Source organism: Protopterus annectens, chromosome 12.part0 (genome assembly GCF_019279795.1).
Source record: "Protopterus annectens isolate FY-2018-M chromosome 12.part0, PAN1.0, whole genome shotgun sequence".
NCBI classification, from domain to species: domain Eukaryota; kingdom Metazoa; phylum Chordata; order Ceratodontiformes; family Protopteridae; genus Protopterus; species Protopterus annectens.
Genome location: NC_056746.1, coordinates 1,412,420,800 through 1,412,446,484, shown reverse-complemented (window position 1 = coordinate 1,412,446,484; position 25,685 = coordinate 1,412,420,800). Strand labels below are relative to the sequence as shown.

General features: G+C 43.1%; 1 protein-coding gene across 1 annotated transcript in view; it reads left to right on the top strand.

Moving 5' to 3' along the window:
- Positions 1–25,685, top strand: part of DHX35 (DEAH-box helicase 35) — an 844,978-nt gene that overhangs the window by 273,545 nt on the left and 545,748 nt on the right. Inside the window, exon 8 of the mRNA XM_044090458.1 lies at positions 895–954. Coding sequence (XP_043946393.1) covers positions 895–954 — 60 coding nt within the window. The remainder of the gene's footprint in view (positions 1–894; positions 955–25,685) is intronic.

The following is a 25,685-nucleotide window of genomic DNA, read 5'->3' as shown; positions in this document are numbered from 1 at the left end:
GGATTAGGAATCAGTATAGTAGATGGTCAGCTCAGGTTGGATGGTTTGGAGACAAAGCCAGAGAGGCGAGATTGCATTGGTTTGGACATGTGCTGAGGAGAGATGCTTGGTATATTGGGAAAAGGATGCTAAGGATGGAGCTGCCAGGTACGAGGAAAAGAAGGCCTAAGATTAGGTTTATGGATGTGGTGAGAGAGGACATGCAGGTGGTTGGTGTGACAGAGCAAGATGCAGAGGACAGGAAGAAATGGAAACAGATGATCTGCTGTGGCGACCCCTAACAGGAACAGCCGAAAGAGAGAGAGAGATATAGTTGTATATTATTATTTTTTAGTTTGAAGTTGTCCTTTAAGGGGTCACTGATGTGACAATTTGAACCTTCACAATGCAGTTTAAATGATTTACAATGGTGAGATAAAATGTTTGTTAAGGATGTATAATCCAATATTGTTCTCTGCAGTGCAGCCTCATAGCTGTATTTGAAGTCTGCATTTTCTTTAAACATTTTCATCTTTTATGACTTTCAAAAGTTACATATCTGTACTTCTGGATTACTACAATATAACAGATAAATGTCTAGCACATGGTAACAACTTATTTTTTTCCATCTTCCAGTTTTCAGCTTTGGGAATTTCCTTCCATATCCTGTGTTATAATGCTCCCTTGAAATAAACTTATCTTTATCTTCATGTTTTAATTTCACAAGGGCTTGTGTGTCCAGATGTTGCTGAATTTTCTTGCAGTTTGTGGGAAGTGAAGTGGGTCGTATTATTTCATATCTCTGGATATTTATTGCTGACAACAGTGTATGGTTGTTCTAGCTAATGTTAAACTGAGGGCTACTTACACTGTGATAGCCTTCTAATTCTTATTGCTTCTTTTCATGTATACCAGATCCAGAAAAAGCGAGGAGACCTTCGACTTATTGTAGCCTCTGCTACTTTGGACGCTGAGGTATGTGACCTGTCCAGAATTACTACTTAGCACCAGTTCTGAAATCAATTTAGATTTGCAAATAAAGTAAGTAAGTAGGAAAATAAAGATTTTCTTTTATGATTGCTAAAGCTAACTTTATACTTGTTTATTTGCATATTTGCAAGGTAACAGGCATAATATTGATATCGTTTTAACTATTGTGAGCTAAAGCACTGCTTTACTATAGTTGCCAGACTATTTCAGAATTAATTTGGAAGAAAATGAATTAATTCTCATTTCTTTATACTTTATATTTTGTAAAATAAAGTTTTAAAGATACAGTAGGCTGTGTTTGATGATATTTACATAACTCTAATAACAAGTGGTCATAGCTGTCATCCCCATCTATGAAGGCATCGGGAGTCATGCATTTAAAGAGTGTGTGACTTCTTTCAAGAAATATTTTGTGATTGTTGTATTTCGTTAACAGTTGAATTATCGACAGTGTAACTTACTCTTTAAATAGAAAGTCGGTGTTTTGTTTTCTGTCGGCTACCATTGCTGTTAGTATATGCTTACACTTGGAGTAATGCCTTCTTGTGTATCAGACAATATTCAACATGAAGTACCCAAACATTCTGGGTAAACACAATCAAGTTTTGCCATCAGATATGACTTTATCTCCCAATGTGAAAACTTTTGCAGTTCCAGTCAGTAGTATTGGAAGAGTGGAGTAAAGAAGGCAGTTGCCCCAAGCCAGCAAAGTGTTAGGAGGCATGATCGGAGTTCCTGCATTCTTTATAGTTTTTCGATGCTGAAATGCCATTACTGAAAGGCACTTAAGTTCGCTTGTCTGTTTTTTTTTTGTTCTTCAATTGAAGAGCTAAGAGGGTTGGGGCATGTATCTGTAGAACCAACCGGCATCCTTTAGTAATTTTTTCCTTTTGTTTTGGTGTTCACTTAAAGAGCGGGGGGGGGGGGGGTAGACAGCATATATATGGCAGCTGTAGGAAGAGCCGATTGATACAAAAGTACCAGTCAGCTTTCTATGGTAAATGCTAAAGTCTTTTTTTTTGTTGTTGTTGTTCACATGAAGACCTGAGGGGAGTATGGATCTGGCTGCTGTAGGATGTCGATTATAGAATAGTACTAACTGGCTTCCTACAGTAAAAGCCGTAGTCCTTTTCTGTTTTGGTCTCCCCCTGAAAAGCTGGGTAATGGAGGACATGGATTTGGCTGCTGTAATGGCTGAAGTTCTTTGAGGGGGCAGGGCATAACTTGAGGGACTGGCACTGCAATATATTTCCTGTATTGTTTTACAGTATGTAGACATAAAACAATTATAACATTTCTTGTAGTACTACAAAATAAATCTAATTTGAATACAAACATATGTCTCCCACAATTCCTATGGTATGCATAGATGATCTCCCAACACATTAGCAAGCAAGAGGAAAAGGTAACCCGAGTGATAGAATTAAAAATTCAATGTTTTTTTCAGAACAGTTCAACAAAATGTTAGCGCTTTCACATTGTTCTCTACTGCTTCATCAGCCATCATCTAAGTTGTCTCCTTGGCCTCCGTTCTGTTCTTAGAGCAGATCATGGTAAGAGACTTAATGACAAAGTCCCCATTAAGCCTATGCTTAAATCTAGGAGACTTAGGGGATGATCATTACTAATTTGTGGCATTTTGATGTGAAGTTTTTTATTTCATGTTTTTATTACGTTTTATTAAGTTTGATATTACATATCTATTAGCATGTGGCATTGTGTTTTTAAATGTTAATATGTAGGGGAAGTGGTCACATGATGTATTGTGACTGTTTAAAAGAAGTCACCTGTACCTTGTAAGTATGTCTGATGAAGCAGTAGAGAATACTGTGAAAGCGCTAACATTTTGTTGAATTGTTCTGAATAAACTGTTGAATCTGGAATTCCGCCACTTGCGTTACCTCTTCCTCTTGCATGCTGTTGGATTTCTATTTGTATTGGGAGAGGTATTTGTCTGGTGTTGCTGGTTTTTTGCTTCCTTAGTTTCTGTAGTTATTATATCTTGTTTTCTAACTCAAGTATACATAAAATCAGAGCTCAGTTGGATCCAGCACTAGTTGACTTAGGTAGCTGCCTAGGTCCTACTGGTTGGGGGGGGGGGGTGCCTGGCCACAACATTAATGTAATTAAAATAAAAGTAATTTCCGGCTGTTTGTGTTGCACGTATGTCCATCTGCTTTGGAAGCCGTCTCATGCAGATCAACACACTTGAGATTTGATTTCCAAGTATAGCCTTCTTTCCAGTAAATGGATTTACTTATACTCTTTAATTTCTCTGAGTCTTTTGGGTTTCTAATACCATGACAGGAATGGACCTCATTCCTAAGTCAAGGTATGATTAAATTTCATGAAATTGGTATTGTTTCAGTCCTTGATGTTAGCGAGAAGTGCCCTTCACAGCACCCACAATGTGCCTAGTATAGACTCTTCCTGCAGTGCATATGGGGTTACATGTATCAGTAACATATCTAAGTATGATTATAAATTATTTTTTATAAGACCCGTTGCTCCTACTACTATTGGAACTGTTTGGGTATCCTTCTTCCACATTGCCCTTATTTCTGCCTGCAAATCCTGATATTTTATGACTTTGTGTCTCTCTGTACATAAGACACTGTAGTCACTGGGTGTAGCAATTTCAATGATCAATGCTACTTTTGTCTTTTTTTCATGGACTGCTGTATCTGGTTTTCTTGCATCTGTTTTTGAAGTGCTGGTAATGCTTGATCCCATGTGTTATAAACGTCATTTTCTGTAATGCTTTGTGGCTCATGTTTCCAGTGTTTTTCACCTACTTCAGTAATATAATATTTGCACAATCCCCAGTGCAACAGTCTTGCCACATCATTATGCCTTTGAGTATACAGTCCTTCTGCCGTTAGTATATGACAAACAGCAACAAGATGTGTGACTGTTTCCAGTTCTGTTTTACAACCTGTTTTACAAAACCTACATTTTTCTCTTCCTCCCACATGTTCAATGGACTTTGTAAACCAACATGTACATAGTCCATTTTCTTGAGCTGTCAGTATTAACCTGTCATATATTCACCTTTCTTTAACCATTCCTGTGTTCAATCCTGAGCAACATAAGGTTGTTCCAAGAGTTTTCTATACTTACAACTACATTTATGCGTTTTCCACATTTCTTGCCTTCTCATCTGCTCCTTCACCTTATATTCTTTCTTTAGTTTCTTGGCACACTCAGTTGCTGCCTGATTTTTATCAACTTCTGGTTTGATTTCCTTTCCTGCTTGACACTGATATGTTTCTGATAAAGTAAGCAGAGAAGTCATCTTAAACTTATTCTCTTCATGTTTTAAACCTTTCACCATGTTTGGGTCTTATGAGATCAGAAGATATGTGTGCAGGCCTACGATTGCAGATCTATACATGTAATCAATTTTGAAGGGGCCCATACCTCCTTCAGAAGGAGGAATATATAGTCTTGGTATACACTGATTTTTATAAATCATTTGATAAGCATGCAGCATCCTTGTTTTTCTGTCCAACCAATCCAACATCTTTTGGAGCCAGTCAGTCACTCCAAAACTGTAAGTTAGGACAGTAAGAGAAAATTGGTTTATGTCTTGGACTTTGTTCCTTGATGTCAGTGCTGTTTTCATTATTAATTTTAGTCTTCTAAAATTTTCCTTACTAAGTTTTATTCACATTTGTTCATGTTTTATTGTTGATCCTTCATCAGTTCTCATATATTTATACACTCCCACTTGCTCAAGTTCTTTTATATCACACTCCTGTCCCTGGCTGATGTTTCGTCGTGCTGCAGCTTTCATGCTTTAAATGTTGCTTTTACACATTTATCAAGACCAAATGATATTCTTATATTATCTGAAAAAGTTTTGACCACTTGTAGTTCTACTTTTAAGTTCCTCATTTGATGAAGTTTACAGTTTAAAGTCATCCACAAAAAGAAGATGTTGTTTCCTGGGAGACAAATTGTAGTCATAACCTAATCTGGTAAGTAGAGAGTTAACGGGTTAAGGGCAAGACAAAAGAGCAGTGGTGACAAAGATTCACCCTTTAATATCCCCCTTTTGAATTTTTTCATTGGAATAATAATTTGTCCTTTATCATGGCTTAACTGCAAAAGTTTGCCACTCTTTCATGGTCGCTGTAATGTAATTGATCAGTGTAGAGAGTATCTTATACATTTTTAAGCACTCTTTTATCCATGAATATGGGTGTGATGCCCCTGCACAGTAATCAAGCAGCCTCAATCCTCACCACTGGCAACAGTGGGGGACGTAGACATACAGTAAAGTTCAATTTCCATTAAGAGCACACAGAGATCACAGTCACTCTGGGGCTGGTTTCTCCCTCTTTCTCCAGATTCCCAATAAGAAACCCCACTGGCACAGCTATAGAGTTAAGATCTCAGCTGAGTGACCAAGCTAAGACCTCCAGCACCCTCTCTGTCAAACCAGTGCTTTGTGCCCCCCCACAAGTAGCTGACACACACACACACACACACACACACACACACACACACACACACACACACACACACACACACACACACACACACACACACACACACACACACACACACACACACACACACACACACACACACACACACACACACCTGGGAAAGGCTTGCACAGCTTTACTAGCCATGCCCCCTTCTGCCCAGACTCTAAAGTAGTTTTCACTGCCACCAGCCAGCTCCTTATCAGCTACTTTAAGGCCCTTAGCAAAGGGTGTCCAATCTTACTGTGTAATGTTACTATTAATCCAAATGGTAGTTTGACCAAGGGCTAGGCCATTAGGAGTGGCCTGTACGGTGTCACCAGATAGATATTCAAGTACTCTAACAGCTTAAATATCTCTAAACAGACCAGCCACAACTGAACGGTTTAAATATATTTAATAATAGTAAAACAACAAGACAATGCTCAGTAAACAAACACAGTTACTTCAGAGTTCAAAATCACAGGAAATATTTAAAACAACATTTCAGGACAGTCTCAAGTAAATAAAGAAAACATCTAAGCTATGCTTTGCTATATTCCTAACTGTGTCTAAGAGCAATTACTGTACCCTAGACTGACTTACAGCAAGACAAGTGCAGAAGTGGTGAGTGGATGTTCTTGTTAGGTCAAAGACAAAATACATATGCCCTGTTTCTCTCTTTTAGAGAGTTCTTAAATTAATATCAAATATTACTGCTGGGATACTTGCAGCATGACATCACTTTTTGTCACCTGACTTCAGTTCCTTGGCTAAAGCCCCACTGCAGCTGGTAGCAATTAACATCTGTCTGTGAAAATACATAGCCTCCAGGTGTTTGCAACTGCTAGAAGACATAAAACAATAAAACACTTACAAAACAACACAGAGAGTCCCCTAGTGTAGACATCCTGTCTCCGATTGACAGAAGCTGAAAGATAACATCCCTTGTTTATGGCCCATCAATAAAGTACTTCAGTCTCAACTATTCTTAAGTTTTGCAAACTAATCTCCTGTTAAAACACATACGTCTATACAATTACAATAGTGTATAAAAATATCTCTTCTGTACACGTCTATGCAATAGGACATACAGTTCTAATATAGTGATAACACAAGCAATTGCATCCTGCTAATATTCACAAGTGACACATAGCTATTTACAAAATTCCAGGTAGCTATGCTGGTAGCATCTCCTTCTGTCACACTTCTATAAAAATCATATTAATATTCTCAAATGACATAAAATTATTTACAAAATTTCCGATAGCTGGCCTGACAATGGGATACAATGGGATACTGTCACATGGTTTTTTGTAGTCTATCCATGCCATACTTAGATTGTGTCCACTTTTTACAGTTCTCTATTATGACTTTATTTAAAACAAGTGATCATTTGTTCCATATGACTTTTGTTATCCTTTTGTTCTTTTGCCATGATTGAGTTTTCTTCTAAATGACTATAAACTCAGTCAGCATTAATTCCAGTATATAGTTTATATGTCATCGGAAGTCAAGTTATTGGTCTATAGTTTTTATGATAACTTGCAGGTTCGCTCTTAAGTAAGAGCATTGTTTTTCCTGTTGTCAACCAGTGCTGTGTATATTGCCTCATGACACAGGGCAGCACTGTACACACAGCTGTTAAATCTTGGACATATATTTTCTTTTGTATACTGACACGTGTTAAACACCAACATAAACATTTTTTTTAAGTATAAAAGTTTATATTGTAGCACAGCCCAACAAAAATACTGCTAAAATACAAAACAGACACCAGGAGCAAGTTGGCAAATAACCATGTGTTACTATTTCTGAGACAAAGGCAGGGAGTAATGTTGATGTGATAGTTTGCAGGAACATCACCTTGCTGAAGGGGACAATAATGCATTTTTTTTTTGCATTAAGTTTAAGACCATAACTTTGGCATCAGTCCTTAGTCTGTGTAAGACCTTCTTGCAGGATGTTGACATGGCTAGGGGTTTCAATGATCGCTCCCAGTTTGCAGTCATCAGCAAATTTTGTCACCCACAGTCCTTTAGATTTAACCTGAAATTCGGAGAAGTAGATTCCGAACAGTAGGGGTCCCAGAACTGATCCCTGTTGCTGGAGGAGGTGGAGTCCCCTATTTTGATCGTATAGGTTTGGCATAATGTTAAGGTGCTGGTCTGACAAACACAAGGTGCAGGGTTTGATTCTCAAATGGGATAATTGGTTAGGCTTAAAATGGCTCACAAGGGCAGTTAGCCTAGTAGTAATCTATGAACCTATGAACCTATATGAATTCTATCAGTGAGCTAGTTTGCAACCCACCTGACAATATATGGGTTGATACCCAGCTAGGTGAGTTTATTAATGATGCCTGAGTGGGAGATTGTGTCAAAGGCCTTGGCTAAGTCTAGGTTGGCCGTATGCACAGATTTGCCCTTGCCTAGGGTTTTGGTGTCTGTTTCGAAGAAGTCCACCAAGTTGAACAGGCACAATCTCCCTTTGACAAAGCCAAACTGGGTGGGGTCTAGTGTTTGAAGATTTCCTATGTCTTTGTTAATAATGTCTGTGATGATTCGTAGTTAGCTTTGGAGGACTTCACTTGGAGTCTTATTTGCTTGTTTAAGTTAAGGAGGGAATATTTCCAGTTTTGAGACCGTTCCTTCCTACTCAAACAGCAATTTCTTTCTCCTATTGTATAGCCTGTTAGTGGCAGTTGTCCACCAGGCAGGCTTGTTTTTCCTTGAAGAGCTTGTTTTGGTTCTATCAGGTATGGCAGAGTCCTTACAGGTGCTCATATAAAGCATTGGTGTATAACTCAGCATAGTTGTCTGTTCCATCAGTGGGGGGAGGGACTATGAAACTATCTATACTGTCCTGCAAGAGGTTGCAATTGGCCTTGGAGAAGTTTTTTAGTTGGGGGGGGGGGTCTTGTGTTATAGTTACTTCTAGCAAGACTGATTAGTGGTCAGATCTCACCAGGGATGGCTACACACTGGGGGTGTTGCAGTAGTCCCCCATCTTGGTGAGCACCAGATCTAAGATGTTTGAGCCCCTTGTGGGTGTGTCAATTAACTGGTCCAGGGCATTGGAGTTAATGAAGTCCAGGAACCTTTGGGCAAGTGAGTTAGAATGCTTATAATTTACCCAATCAATGGATGGATAATTAAAGTCACCGAAAACCAGGGTGTTTGCTTATATCTTGATTGACTCAAGATTATCCAAGGAGGCTGAGTGGATGTCCTGATTCATGGAGAGGGTGCTGTAGCTGGCAGTGACCTGAAGAGGGGTCTTACCTACAGTCAATTGCACCTGCAGTAGTTTAGGGCAATCATGCTTTTTATCCAATAGGTGTATTTATCTTTCATGAATATTGATACACCACCTCCTTTAGTTCTCACGCCTTCAGTTTGTGGTCTCAGTGTGTGGATGGAAATGTAACCTGGTATAGCTGGGGTGTTCTCCGCAGCCTTAAACCAAGTCTCAATGACTGCACAAATGTCAGCATCTTCCAAGGTGAAGACTGCTTCCAGTGAGTGCAATTTGTGGTTTAGACTCCCAGGGTTTAGCAGCATAACGTTGAGGTTATTTTTAGAGGGTATTTTTACGTCTGGGGAATTTTGTTCTTGTGGCATTGCCTAAAAAGGCACTATGGGGGGTAGCAAGAGCCTTAGCCAGTAACCAAAATCCCTGTGGTGACAGATGAAGACCTTCTCTGGCAAAGCATCGAGGTCTGTCGACCATGTCATCCCAGGCTGACAGATACTGGATTCCCTTTGAATGACACCAGAAACTAAGCCAATTGTTGAAGTCATTAATTTTTTGTTTGTATTGAGATATCATCCTAGGTGATGGTAAAATGCTGTTTAAGGTTAGGGACATACCTGTCTGAGACACATAATCAGAGAGCTCAGTCTTGTCTGTCTTCATATAGTCCAGTGAGGTATGCCTCAAGGTGTTCACACCAACATGAACTGTGACGGAGTCGTAACAGTGCCTGTTGTTGAGAGACTTGAGTCTGTGTGTGTTGTGGTGGATCCTGGCACCTGATAGACAGCTGACCGCGACTTTTTCCTTATCCAGCCTGGAGAGAGGGACATCTGTGTGTCTCAGAATTCAGTCGCCTATAACTAAAATGTTTGTTTTTGTGTTATGCCTTAGGGGCTTGACTGGTGAGACACTGATGTGTGTTATATTACATGTGCTATGTTCTGCAGAGGATGTATTATGTGAATAGTGCTTGTATTTGTGTTTGGGAGGTCTCTGATATTTCGGTAAACTTTTGGTAAAGATGTCCGCATATCTAGGTTTATGTGTTGTTGGTTTAGTAGGTGTAGAAGGTGAGGTGTGCATGCTGACAACCTACTTAGTATCAGATGAACTGACTGGGTAGAGAGAGCCTAGATTCATGGTTCTTGATAAAGGTGCATCTCTCACATAATGAATTAGTGTGGACTAGAAAAATGGGTTGTCAGTGTACATGAGGCAATTTCTACATTGCCTCAAAATGCCCATGTTGACCAGGCTGGCCAGTGAAACTGTGAGAAATTGTCTGTCCATAATGCTGAGTAAGTTGTGGTGGTCAGAAAACAGGGCGAGGACAGGAAGTGCCAGGTAACGTAGAGGACAGGAGACGTGGACAAAAAATACGAAGGGCTAGTGGGTAGGATCTGTGCTGGTACCTCAAGAGCTTTGCTGAATGTATCATCTGTTAATGAGGGACAATCACAAGAACTCTAAGAGTACTAAGGGAAAATTTGCAGGCAGAAGTGTCTGTAGCCACCAACGGTGCCCACCGCTACTCGGCAGTGCAAGATACGCAAAAAGCGCAAACGAGGTGCTTATGTGGCAAACGAGAGCAAACTGGTTTAAACAAATTAATCAATACAAAAGCTCAAAACTGAGCCCTGTTCCAGCACCTTTCAATCAGATGAGTTTGACTGCACACTCCTGCCACTAGGTTGCAGGGGAGCCCTCTCCCAATAAAAGGTGGCCTGGTCTAGTGCTCAAGTTATACAAACATAACTAGATTTAGCAGGTCTGAATCTAGTCTGTGCTACAGCAAACAAAGTGCAACAATTTCAGGAAAAAAACTTCAAATAAGCAGTGATATGCTAAAAATGCAGTTCATAAATATAATATAGTGAAAATTCTACTTAAGTTTTAGTTCTGGGTGTAAAAGTAATTACTGACCTTAACAGTTTTATTCAGTTCTGTGTTGCTATAAAAATGGCAAACATCTTCACCTCTTCCAGATATATTGGGCATGCTAACTAGCAAGTTATCGCCTGTGCCAAAAAAAAAAAAGGTTTTACATAAAATGTATTAAGTACTACATTAGGCTGATATCCAAGACTATTTCTTCCATTTTTCCATGACAGTTATATGGTGCACTGCATTTTTTTTCTTTTTGTTTTTGAAAACAAATGACAAGTTTGGTGAACTATGACTGCAGCAGTTTTTATTGTGTAAGTGGTAACTTCACCTTGATTCTCTTTACAGAGCTAAGGGTGGTGTGGTTTAAAAATCGACAGGCCTGCTTGTAAAGGAATCGGTGCTGGAAATACCCGCATACAGCCTTTTGATCTCTCTCATAATTATCTCTGATACTCAAATGTGGCTCAAAGTACTTGGTAGTAATTTCTAAAGGCATTTTCTGCTGTACACTTTTGCACACTGTTTTTTTCCTCACTGGACTAAAAATTACTTTTTTCTTCACTACAATTGCTAAATTTGTTTACCTTATCCCTTGCTTCGTGTGTGTGTGTGTGTGTGTGTGTGTGTGTGTGTGTGTGTGTGTGTGTGTGTGTGTGTGTGTGTGTGTGTGTGTGTGAGTTTTAGAGGGGGCAGTCCTCCATATGTGGATTTCGCCCATATCTGTCTAAAGTGTCCTTTTTAACCTTTCAAAACACTACCACTGCTCACAATACCTGAATATGTAATTTTGCTATATCTAGTGGTGTCACTGTGTTTACAGGCACCCAGATCAGAGTGCTTTCCTATGCAATCTAGAAGCCTTCTCATGTTTTGGCCTTTTAGTAGTTAAGTCCACTCTGGTAGACAGTATGAACCAATAGCTTACCTAGGTCTGATTGCCAAGTGGCCTGTTTTAGTCCCTCACTACTAGCTACTTTAGCTCGACTCTTTTTAAGACTTTAATAGTGAATTTGCTGTTTGTTCACTAAGTGTAAAGTTCCATTTTCCTGGAATATGCCCCGTACTTTGATATGCACTAACCTTGGAGTTAGTGTATATATTGTTAGCACTGGACCGGGAGCACAGTAAAAAAAAACTATGAATAACATAAAAAGTTATATAATTCATTGTTTTGCTTTCGAAAATGAACTTTTTTTTTTTTTGCATGTTTATTACTGAGAATGTGCTTTCACAACTTTTATAAGGTGACCATTTTTGTACATAATATATAATCTGAAGTTGTTAATCTTCTTCCATTCCTCACTGATGGGTACAGTTCCGAACCCTCGGAACCGAGTCGGCCAAATACCAAGCTAGCATACACCAAACTCTCGAGCCATGCTACTACCCACAATGCCCTTCATCCCATACCTCAGATGTTCATCGTGCATACAGCTGCAGTCATAACAGATGGGTTCTCCTGCCGTCAGGCGGGTCCTCGGTCGGCCGAATTCCAAAGTCTAGGTCCGGCGTCGGTTGTCGTCGCTTCTTCCCTGACGTCAGTGCGACAGGGGTATAAAGAACCAGCCGGCGCCATTTCTTCAGTCTTTCTTGCCGCGGTGCCCGGCAGAAGCAGTTCGCAAGTGCCGTCGGCCAGCTCCTGAGATTACGAAAATTTGGAAACCGAAGTCTTCTTAAAGCTAAGTACCCGTTGAAACTTTTCTTGCCTCACACCTGTGTCAGACAAAGTTAATAATTGTATTTCTTGTGGGAAGCAAATACCGCATAAGGATTTCCATTCCCTCTGTATTCCTTGCTTAGGCCCAGACCAGGACGTCTCGGTCTGTCGCTTTTGTGCTACATTCAACAAACGCACTATTAAGCGTCGGGCGGAGTTCGCCCAGCATTTTTTTGGGAAAGCATTTAACTATACTATGTCGTCGGATACTCCGACTCCGGTTTTGTCTAAAAAACGCAAAGACAAGGACTGACACTCGAGGTCCGCGGCCTCTACCGACACCACACCAAAGCCGACTACACGTGGCCCGGTTCTCAGCGAGGTGCCTACGCAGCCCCTGATTACCGACGACACATCTTTGGCGGTGTCTCCTGTACCCGAGGTCGCAGGCTCCTCGGCCCACACCCCGACTACAGATGCGAAGCCACTCTTGGCGTTGAAACACAGAATGTGGACAGGTCCACCTCCACTCAAGGTGTCTTCAGACCTTCCTCTTCTTTCTCCATCAAGGCTTTCACCAAGTCTAAAGCAGCCATGCACCCTAAGAGACCAGCTACACAGGGCCCATCTCCAGGCCCCATGCCTAAGAAACAGATGCTTAAAATGGCTGAGGATTTAATTACTCTAATCAGAGGTTCTCAGCCACCTCCGGACAAAAGGCCCAGAGTGGAGGAAGATTCCCCTCCTCTGATCAGGGCTCCATTATTTCAGAACACTCTGATGATCAGGAACAGTCTTACTCCCTTTGAAGACTCTGATGCAGAGGAGTCTATTCCTTCTGTATCCCCCCTGAGGATTACTCATTTGGGGAAACTTTGCATACCTTAAGGGAACACTTCCACTGGGAAGGCCAGGATTATTCAGATTCCAAGAAAAGGCTCAGGGAATTTCTTTTGTTACCCCAGCACAGGCCTCTGGCTATACCTCCTGTCTTGGACATCCTAGATGATGTTTACTCGGAGGCCTGCCTTAACCCGGACTCTCTACCTCCAGCTCCAGTTAAGCCTGACAGGTACTACAGGGTTCCTGACTCGCACCAATTTCTATACAAAAGCCATGCTGCTGACCTAGAAACCATCTCACAGGGGCCCAAAGGAGTTAAGACCTCCATTGCCAAAAATCCATTGCCTTCTGAGAGAGATTCCAGATCCTTAGAAAGGTGGGGAAAAAAGGTATATACCTCGGCTACCTTATCCATGAGGGCCTTAAACTGTCAGTTTCATATGCTAAAATACCAACAGTTTCTGTTATCTCAATTGAAAAGTAAAATGTCACAACCTGAACAACCAGACTTGAAGGAGTTGCAGGATTTGATGCATAGTGCAGAACAAGTGGGTAAACATACCTTACAATGTGGTTTTGATGCTCTAGAGGCCTCATATAGAGCTGCTGTTACAGGCTCAGTCATACGTAGGCATGCCTGGCTCAAGGAACAAGCCTTGCCTGATCATGTCAAAGCTAAATTACTAGACGCCCCTCTTCAAAAGGATGTACTATATGGGGCAAATGCTGAGGAAGTATTACGGAAAATGGAGGAAAAGGCTAAATCAATGCAAACTGTGAAAGAATTTCTGCAAGTTCAACCCCGTTTTAGTAGAAATTGGCCTTCCAAAACTGGTCCTTTCCTGCCACAGACAGACCCCAAAGAGGCAGATACAGGCACCGAGGGGCAGAGGACAATCACAAGGATCGTAGAGGCAGACAATGGCAAGCTCCTACACAAAGAGGTGGTGAGGACAACTGCGAATCTTTCAGAAAGCAAACCCAATGACTTTCCCCTTTGCATGCCAACCAGGTCTCAAATGGCAGCCCCCTTAGGAGGAAAGCTGGCACTATTTTCAAAAAATTGGCATGTTGTCACAAAGGACAAATGGATCCTGGACATTATAAACAGAGGCTACAAATTCCATTTTCATACCCTTCCAAAAATGAGAGGTATGCCAAACCTGCCACACAATCAAAGGGCAGAGGCACAAAAGCATATTTCAGATCTTATAAACATGAAAGCTATTCAAGAGGTACCTACACATGAACAAGGTCAAAGTTTTTATTCCAGGCTATTTCTGGTGCCAAGGAAGGGAAAAGATTGGAGACCTATTTTGGATCTTTCCATCCTAAACACATTCCTACTCGTGCCAAAATTCAAGATGCTCACTCTACAGCAACTTCTTCCCATGCTGGGCAAGGAGTCTTGGCTGGTAACATTGGACCTCAAGGAGGCATACCTGCATGTACCAATCAGACAAAATTGCAGAAGATACCTCAGATTTCTTGCAGGTTCAACCCATTATCAATTCTCTGCATTGCCCTTTGGCTTATCTACTGCGCCCAGAGTATTCACGAAATGCCTGGCATCAGTAATTGCCTACTGCAGACTTCAAAGGATACAAATATACCCTTATTTGGACGACTGCCTGATCCAAGCGGACAGCAAGCACATTCTTCTGAAACATCTGGCTTATGTAATAATGTTATTAAACTCTCTGGGATACACAGTCAACAAAGAGAAATCAAGGCTAATACCCTCTCGGAAGATAATTTTCCTGGGTGCCAATTTGGACACAAACACCCAGATGGCCTACCTCACGCCAGAGAAGCAGGGGCAACTAATTCAATATTTCAGAACACTGGCAAATTGCACCAGGCTGACTGCAAGGAAAATCCTGCAGGCTCTGGGATTCATGGCATCTTGCATCTTACTAATCACATGTGCAAAGCTGCATATGAGAAAACTACAATGGTACCTAAGAAACATATGGTCTCAACACAGCCACAGTTTGGAAACAATAATACCACTAATTCCATGTCTGCAAAAGGAATTTCTGTGGTGGGCTCAAGCATGTCAAACAAACACAGGTCTTCCATTCAGCAAGCCTCAAGCAAATCAAGTCATCACAACAGGCGCCTCGGACTACGCCTGGGGGGCGCACATGACAGACCGGTGCATTCAGGGCAAATGGTCCCAAAAAGAAAAGCACCTTCACATCAATCAAAAAGAAATGCTATCAGTAATAAATGCTATTATAGCTTTCAAGGACCTTCTACAACCAGGTCAACTATTGATAAGAACGGACAACACCACAGATGTTCATCGTGCATTACAGCTGCAGTAGTTACATATGGGTTTTCAGCCGGCAGGCGGTCCCTCGGTCGGCCGAATTCCAAAGTCTTGGTCCGCCGGTTGTTGTCGCGTACTCTTCTGGCGTCAGGAAGGCTAGAGTATAAAAGACACAGCCGGCGCCATCTTCTTCAGTCTTTTTGCGGTGCCCGAGCAGAAGCAGTTCGCAAGTGCCGGTCGGCCAGCTCCATTACGAAAAATTTTGGAACCGAAGTCTTCATTAAAGCTAAGTACCCGTTGGGAATCTTTTCTTGCCTCAGACCGATGTCAGAAAAAGTTAATAATTGTATTTCTTGTGGGAAGCAAATACATAAGGATTTCCATTCCCTTTGCATACCTTGTTTGGGCCCAGACCACGGCGTCTCGGGCTGCCGCTTTGTGCTACCTTCAATAAACGCACTATCAAGCGTCGGGCGGAGTTCGCCCAACACTTTTGCAAAGCGTTTAATTATAAAATGTCGCCGGATACTCCGACTACCGCTATGTCCAGAAAACACAAAGAAAAGGACCGTCAGTCGAGAACTGCGGTCTCCACTGACTCACGCGAAACAAGCTCCACGTGGGCGGTTCTCAGTGAGACGCCTTTGCAGTCCCTGACTACCGGCGACACTACCTTAGCGGGTCTTCTGTACCTGAGACCGCTGGTTCTTGTCCTATCCCAAACTACAACGAAGCCCGGTTCATGTCAAACCCACAAATGTGGATAGATCTACATCCACCCATGGTGTTTTTAGGCCTTCATCTTCATTCTCCATCAAGGCCTTTACAAAAGCCAAATCAGCCAAGCAACTTTCTAGGCCTGCCACACAAGGCCCAAGACCTGGGCCCACGCCTAAGAAGCACATGCTTAAAATGGCTGAAGACCTGATCACTCTTATCAGAGGCTCACAGGCCCCTCCGGACAAGAGACCCAGAGTAGAGGAGGATTCTCCTCCTTCTGACCAAGAATCCATTTTATCAGAACATTCTGATGCTGAAGAACAATCTTATTCACCTTTTGAGGATTCGGATGCAGAGCAGTCCATTCCCTCTGTATCCCCCCCTGAGGATTTTTCATTTGGGGAAACTTTACACTCCTTGAGAGAGCACTTCCATTGGGAAGGCCAAGACTTTTCAGACTCAAGAAAAGACTTAGGGAATTCCTCTGGTTACCTCAGCATAGACCTTTGGCTATTCCTCCTGTTTTGGAGGTTTTGGATGATGTATACTCGGAGGCCTGTTTAAATCCTGATTCTCTGCCTCCTGCACCTGTTAAGCGGATAGGTATTACAGAGTTCCTAATTCTCATCAGTTCCTCTATAAAGGCCATAATGCAGACCCTGAAACTATTTCTCAAGGCCCTAAAGGAATTAAGGCTTCCACGGCCAAAATCCACTACCTACGAAGGGAATCTAGATCACTAGAAAGGTGGGGTAAGAAGGTTTACACCTCGGCCACCCTTGCCATGAGAGCCTTAAACTGCCAGTTCCATATGATTAGATATCAGCAATTTCTGTTATCACAATTAAAACAAAAATGTCACAATCTGAACAACCTGATTTAAAAGAGTTACAGGATATGATGCATAGTGCTGAGCAAGTGGGCAAGCACACCTTACAATGTGGTTATGATGCACTTGAAGCCTCCAGCAGATCAGCCGCCACTGGAGCAGTCATTCGCAGACATGCATGGCTAAGGAACAAAATCTTCCAGATCAGGTGAAAGCAAAATTCTGGATGCACCGTTACATAAGGATGTTCTTTTGGTGGTAATGCTGAGGATATTTTACGTAAAATGGAAGAAAAGGCAAAATCTATGCAAACTGTCAAAGCTTTCTTACAGGTTCAGCCACCAAGGTTCAGCAGGAATTGGCCATCAAAAAACTGGTCCTTTCCAACCAATGATAAAGCCCAAAGGGGCAGATACAGGCGTGGAAGGGGCAGAGGGCAACCCCAAGGATCCTACAGAGGCAGACAATGGCAATCACCAACTCCAAGAAGTGGTGACGACAGTGCACAGCAGTACAGAAAGCAGACTCAATGACTCCCTCATTTCCATGCCAAGCAGAATTCAACTGGCAGCACCTTTGGGAGGAAAACTGGCACTATTTGCAAACAATTGGCATATTGTCACAACAGACAAATGGATTCTGGACATAATAAACAGAGGCTACAAATTTCATTTCCACACTCTTCCAAAAATGAGAGGCATGCCAAACCTACCACAAAATCAAAGGGTAGAGGCACAACTACAAATCAAAGCTCCTAAATATGAGGGCTATAAAAGGTACCTACGCACCAACAAGCACAAGGTTTTATTCAAGGCTTTTCTGGTGCCAAGAAAAGGAGCGACTGGAGACCCATTCTGGACTTATCCATTCTCAACACATTTCTTCTAGTGCCAAAATTCAAGATGCTCACATTACAGCAACTCCTTCCCATGCTGGGCAAGGGTTTTGGCTGGTAACTTTGGACCTCAAGGAGGCATACCTGCATGTCCCAATCAGACAAAGTTGCAGAAGATACCTCAGATTTCTTGCAGGTTCAAATCACTATCAATTCTCTGCATTGCCCTTTGGCTTATCTACTGCGCCCAGAGTATTCACCAAGTGCCTGGCATCAGTGATTGCATACTGCAGACTTCAAGGGATACAAATTTACCCTTATCTAGACGACTGCCTGATCCAAGCGGACAGCAAACTCTTACTTCTCAAACATCTGGCATATGTGACACGCTTACTGCTTTCTCTGGGATACACCATCAACAAGGAGAAATCAAAACTAACACCCTCTCAGAAAATTACCTTCCTGGGTGCCAACTTGGACACAAACACCCAGAGGGCTTACCTAACGACAGAAAAACAAGGGCAACTATCTCATTATTTCAAAATACTTGCAAAAAGTACCAGGCTTACTGCAAGGAAAATCCTGCAGGCTCTGGGATTCATGGCATCTTGCATTCTTCTAATCCCATGTGCAAAGCTGCACATGAGGAAACTTCAATGGTACCTAAAAAATCTATGGTCTCAACACAGTCACAGCTTAGAAGTGGAGATTCCAATAATTCCCTGTCTACAAAAGGAATTCATATGGTGGTCCCAAGCATGCCAAGTAAACAAAGGCCTCCCATTCTGCAAGCCTCAAGCTACACAAGTCATAACCACAGACGCCTCAGATTACGCCTGGGGCGATATGAAGGACAGGTGCATTCAGGGCAGATGGCACAAAACAGAAAAGCACCTTCACATCAATCAAAAAGAAATGCTGGCAGTAATAAATGCAATTTCAGCGTTCAGAGAATTCCTGCATCCAGGACAACTGCTCATAAGAACAGACAACACCACAGTAATGTGGTACATAAACAAACAAGGAGGGACCCATTCATACCCCTTGTGCAGATTAACCATGACTCTTTGGAATCTAGCTCTGGAAAGACAAATAGAACTCCAGGCTCAGTATCTACCAGGAATGGAAAACACACTGGCAGACACTCTGAGCAGACATATGACAGACCCTCACGAATGGAAACTACATCCACAGGTATTCATGCAGATTGTTCAAGCGTGGGGAAGGCCAGACATAGACCTATTTGCCTCCCACAAAAATCATCAATTAAAAAAGTTTTGCTCAAGGACCTCACACCCAAGGGCTTGGAAAGTGGACGCCCTCTCATTCACATGGACAACACGGTCAGTTTATGCATTCCCACCACTACCTCTGCTGCCCAAGGTGCTTTTGAAAGCAAGAACAGACAAGCCAAGGATGATACTGATTGCTCCAGATTGGCGAGACAACATTGGTATCCACTATTGAGGAGCCTAACACACACGTGGCCCCTGCCTCTAACACCTCTACTGCTGACGAGAACAACTTCAAAACTCTTCACAGTCAGCTGAAAACTCTCAGTCTAGCTGCATGGAAAATTCCTTAACTTCACATCAGGCACTACTCTCCAAAGAAGTGCAGGATGTCATTTTGGAGGCTAGAAGACCATCTACAAGAAAAGCTTACTCCAAAATGGAAGCGGTTTTGCTGTTGGAATGAAGAACGAGGACAGGATCCTAGAAAATTAAACCTGCCTCAGATTTTACAGTACCTGACTGATCTTTTGAGCAAGGGGCTTTCCTTTTCCTCAATCAAGATACATGCCTCAGCAATATCTGCAGAATTCAATATGGACCCTCCTTTATTCTCACACCCACTACTACGACAGTTCCTCAGAGGGGCTAAGAACATAAGGCCTCCAAGGAAACAACCAGTACCAGCTTGGGACCTTAACTATGTACTGGAAAAATTGACATTGCCTCCCTTTGAACCAGCTGCTTCAGCAGAATTACAATATTTATCCTGGAAAACAGCTTTTCTCCTGGCCATCACTTCAGCAGGGTATCTGAGTTACAGGCTCTCATGGCGGTGCAGCCATTCCTCATATTCCATCAGGACAGGGTTTCCCTCGTACTAACCCTTCCTTTATGCCTAAAGTAGTATCTAGGGTAGCCCTAAACCAGGCCATTCACCTTCCTACCTTCTACTCCAATCCTCAAAACAAAGGGGAGAGGCTGCTTCATTCTTTAGATATCCATAGGCAGCTACGTTACTACTTGGACAGAACCAAGACATTCAGAAAATCAGATCAACTCTTAGTTTCCTATGCTGTGGGGGGTCAAGGGAAACCTATAACTAAACAGACCATTTCCAAGTGGATTGGTCACTGCATACTTTTGTTATTCCTATCATGGAAAGCTCGTGCCTACTGGTATCAGATCACACTCCACTAGGGCCACAGCCACCTCTACAGCCTTCCTCAGAGGAGTGCCTACTAAAGATATCATGGAGGCAGCCACTTGGAGTTCTGTACATACCTTCACAAAACATTACCATCTGCCTTTATACTCCAGAACCAGAGCAGGCTTTGCCACTGCAGTTTTGCAGGGCATTCTAGCTCAACCCAGTTCCGTATAGTACCTACCACCCTAGACATAGCTTTGGGATTCTACCCATATAACTACTGCAGCTGTAATGCACGATGAACATAGTACAGTTTTGTACCTACCATAAATGTAGATGTTCGAGGGCTATTACAGCTGCAGTACAGGTTACCCTCCTTCCCTCTTGGTAACACCTTGGGGTTTGAATAACTATTCATACCTGCTGACTGGGTTATCCTGCTATGTTTTATTTGCTTACTTTTGTGTATTACACTAATTTATGTATTGCCTTCCTTTGGGGCACCTGACATCTGGGGCAAGAAAGACTGAAGAAGATGGCGTCGGCTGTGTCTTTTATACTCTAGCCTTCCTGGCGCCAGAAGAGTACGACAACAACCGACCAAGACTTTGGAATTCGCCGACGAGGGACCGCCTGCGGCTGAAAACCCATATGTAACTACTGCAGCTGTAATAGCCTCGAACATCTACATTTATGGTAGGTACAAAACTGTACTTTATGGTACATAAACAAGCAGGGAGGAACACATTCTTACCCCTATGCAGACTGGCCATGTCACTTTGGAACATGGCCATGGACTTCTAAATGGAACTACAAGCACAGTACTTGCCAGGCAAGGAAAACACGCTGGCAGACAACCTAAGCAGGAATATGACAGATCCACGAATGGAAGTTGCATCCAAACGTTTTACAGAAATAATCCAAGAATGGGAAGGCCAGACATAGATCTCTTTGCCTCCCACAAAAATCATCAATTGACAAAATTCTGCTCAAGGATCTTCCATCCAAAGACCTGGAGAGTGGATGCTCTCTCTTTCAGTTGGACATCAATGACAGTTTATGCCTTCCCACCTCTTCCTCTGCTGCCCAAAGTCCTATTGAAGACCAGAGCAGACAGACCAAAGATGATCCTCATTGCTCCGGACTGGCCAAGGCAACACTGGTACCCACTCCTGAGGAGCCTGACTCATTCCCCACCATGGACCCTGCCTCTAATGCCTCTTCTTCTGACAGCACAGCTTCAAAACTCTTCACAGTCAGCTAAAAACAATCTAGCCACATGGAAGATTCCTTAGCATCACAGCAGGCCCTACTTTCCAAGGAGGTGCAGGATGTCATTTTGGAGGCCAGAAGGCCATCAACTAGAAAAGCTTACTCCGCAAAATGGAAACGTTTTTGTGTCTGGAATGAGAAAAAGGGCCAGAACCCTGGAAAACTGAATTTACCTCCAATACTACAATATTTGGCTGAACTGCTAAGCAGTGGACTTTCGTTCTCCTCCATCAAAATCCATGCCTCAGCCATTTCTGCAGAATACAACACTGATCCACCTTTATTCTCTCACCCTCTATTAAGACAGTTCCTCAGAGGGGCTAAGAATTTAAGACCTCCAAGGAAACAACCAATACCTGCTTGGGATCTAAATTTAATTCTTGAAAAACTGACCTTGCCTCCTTTTGAGCCAGCTGCCTCATCAGATTTGCAATATTTGTCCTGGAAAACAGCGTTCCTTCTGGCTATCACGTCAGCTCGTAGAGTTTCAGAACTACAGGCTCTCATGGCTGTCCAGCCTTTATCATCTTCCATCAGGACAGAGTTTCCTAACCAACCGTCCTTTATGCCTAAAGTGGTATCCAGGGTAGCTTTAAATCAGGCCATACATTTACCTACTTTTATCCTAATCCTCAAAACAAAGGGAGAGATTACTACATTCCTTGGACATCCACAGGCAACTGCGCTATTATTTGGACAGAACAAAGCCTTTCAGAAAATCAGAACAGCTCTTTGGGCTCACGGTGGTAGGAGTTCTAGGAAGCCAATTTCAAACAGACAATCTCAAAATGGATAGCCCACTGCATGCTTTTGCTATTCTTTTCATGGCAAAACTGTACCTACAGGCATTAGAACCCATTCCACCAGGGCCACAGCCACCTTTGCAGCCTTCCTCAGAGGAGTACCTACCAGGGATATTTTGGAAGCAGCCACTTGGAGTTCTGTGCATACCTTCTAAGCACTACCACCTACCTTTATACTCCAAATCTAGAGCAGGCTTTGCCACTGCAGTCTTGCAGGGCATTTTGGCTCCTCCTAGTTCCACCTAGTGCCTACCACCCCTTTCTTAGCTTTGGGATTCTTGACTGCAGCTGTATGCACGATGAACATAGTACAGTTTTGTACCTACCATAAATGTAGATGTTCGAGTGCTAATACAGCTGCAGTCTTCCCTCTAGGGGTATTCTTTTATGGTGTATTTGCTTGCAACTACTGTTTTTGATTATATTGCATTGCATTATTACATTATTTTATGTATTGCCTTCCTTCTGGGGCACCTGACATCTGGGGCAAGAAAGACTGAAGAAAATGGCATTGACTGGTTCTTTTATACCCTGTCGCTGGCGTCAGGGAAGAAGCGACAACCGACGGACCTAGACTTTGGAATTGACCGAGGACCGCCTGACAGCAGGAGAACCCATCTGTTATGACTGCAGCTGTATAACATCTACATTTATGGTAGGTACAAAACTGTACTTTCTTGTTTGCCGCGCAGCCATATAGCAGCGTTTCACCGAGCTCTCCAACTAAGTAGTCTTGACTTATTTAAACTGTGTATTTTTCTAATAATTTCTCTACTAGTGTCTTTCTTTTAGTCTAGCTCTACCCCCAGGTATTCCTTTTCTTACCATTGTTGGTATTTTCTTGCTTTTTTTTTACTTTTTACCACCCTCGTGGTAACTCTTCTTATCATTGCTGGTAGTCTGGCCTTTTTTTCTCCTCCTTTCCTCTGCCTGAGTGAGTGTTGGTATGTCTGAGAAAAAGGGTACTTCAGGTTTTAAACACTACATGTCATGCAGTGGTAAGTTACCGAACAGCGACTTGCATTTTAAATGCGTTTATTGTTTGGGCGTTTCGCACCTTTCTGCGACTCCCCCATGTGATATTTGTGCGAGTTTTAGTCAACAGACGTTGAATGAACGGCGCAACAAGTTGATTTTGAAAGGATTGCTTTCCTCTCCTTTCTCAGAGGCTATTTCTGCAGAAATCTCAACCCCTCCAGTCATGGATAAGAAGCGTCCCCGCTCAGACCCCTCTTCACCGGCCGGTGACAGGGGCGAAAATCATTGATCTGAGACCTGTAGATCTTCCTCAAAGCATCGGCTCGCTGCCTCGGTGCCACCTATTTCGGCACCAAGCGCAGTCTCTGGATGTCTGAATTGTTAGTTCTGGGCTCGGTACCGACTACTGAACCAATGATTACTTCGGTTCCAGCCAGTCTGGTTCTGGACACTTCGGCACCGACCTCGCCTTTACAGGCACCGGCTCCGACGACCTCGGATCCGATTTTGACTACTACCTCGATTGTGACTTCAGCTCCGAGTCTCCTCTTGGTGCTGACCTTACCATTTTCGCAATTCAAATCAGAATCCTCGGCTCCATTGAGTTCCTTACCACGGACCAGGTATTCGTCTTCTGCGGATCCATTTGCCGGGCAAGCCTACAGTCTTTTTCTGGACCGGTCTGAATCCCCTTCTGGGATATTGGTTAGGTCTGCCAGGAGCGTGTCCGAAATAGACATTGTTCATCTCGTGGATCAGGTATTGACTGCAAGAGGAATCTCCAGACCCTGTTCCGCTCCGGATGTTGGGATTTTTCCTCCTTCGACTTCTTCGTATTCGCCTGATGGGGATCTTTCGGTTCCAAGGCCTCCTTGTACATTGCTTTCAACGGGATCCCTTCCTTCGGCACCGACTACTATGATGCCTGAAGCATCTAAGCCCTGGTGGACGTCAGCTCCGACAGCCTACCTTACTCAACCCCTTGCTTCGGGGGTGGAATATTCGGTTCCGGCCCCAGCACCGATTGCCTTTTCAGATCCTGTCTCGGATCTGAGAGTTATATCCGCACTGAACCCTTCTAAAACTCCAGTCTTGGAGGTGGGCCATTCAGAGCGGGGTGTGACCCCAGTTCCGATTCAGTCCTCTTTGGTTCCGGGCTCCCATCCCTCTTTGGGTGGGCCCGCCTTCCGGATTATGGAAAGGGCACTGGCGATAAGCCATCCTCCTCCTTCAGCTCCGCCTTTGGTTCCCCTCCTAACTCAGCCATCCCCAGCCCTTAGCAGATGTCCACTAATCCAAAGCACCCCCCTTTCCGAGGCCTCTTTGGACATTCGCACCAAAGAGCCCCCTCGGAAGAGGGTGTGCAAAAGAAAACACATGGACTCACCTGAAGAGTCCCTTACTGAGGATACAGATTACGATGATGGGGAAGGTTCCCCTAGATCACCCCCTGACGATGTTTCCTTTGGGGACATCTTGGAGATTTTGAGTCAGCGAGGTGACTGGAAATCTTCTACCCCTTCCCCGGAGGAATCTGTATTCTTACAAGCTTTCCGTTCCCGGCCCACTACGTCCTGGGTGACCCCTCCTGCAGATGAGTTGGTCAAATTCATCGTGCAGCGAGCGTGGAAGAGTCTGGATTCAGTAGAAGCTATCCCCAGGAGATCAGACAAAGTACTTTCTCCTCCAGAGGATCAACACCATTGGTCGAAGGGCTTGCCAGTAGACGCTGTGGTGGCGGCAGCGGCCACAAAGAAGGACTTGGCAGAAGAGAGTCCTGCTGTTCATCCACCCAACAGGGAGTCCCGGGCGGTGGACAGGTTAGGGAAGCGAGTTTTTGCTGCAGCAACCTTTGCCGTGCTTTCGCTGAATTTCTTGGCACACTTTACGAGACTCCAGAGAGACCTTATTTCCGAATTCTCTGGTAGCCACGTGGGTCAAGTGTCGGATGGAGCACGTGACAAAGTGGCTTCCCAACTTGCCACACTTGAAGCGATTTCGAATTCCTCCATGTAGATGTTCTTCGTGTTTCACTGTTGTAGTCATTACATTTGGGTAATCTGCTGGCAGGTTGCCCTCAGTCGGCCTGAATAACAAAGTCTTGGGTACTGCATTGGTTGCTGTCTCCTCTTTCATGACGTCAGGTCGTCAGGGGTATAAAACATGCAACTGACGCCATTTTATCCAGTCTTTCTTGCCGCATGGTGCCCGAAGCAGAAGCAGTTCGCAAGTGCCGGTCGGCTGACTCCTGAAATTGTCGTATTTGAGTTTCAGAAACAAAGTCTTCAAACTAAAGCTAAGTACCCCGTTGGGGAAACTTTTTCTTGCTCCTTACCGATGTCAGTAAAAGTTAATAATTGCATTACTTGTGGGAAGCAAATACCTCAAAGATTTTCATTTGTACTGTATTCCTTGCCTAGGGCCTGATCACAACATGCCTTGCTGTCGGTTTTGTGCTAGATTTAACCAATGCACTATTAAGCGTCAGTATATTTTTGATTCTAA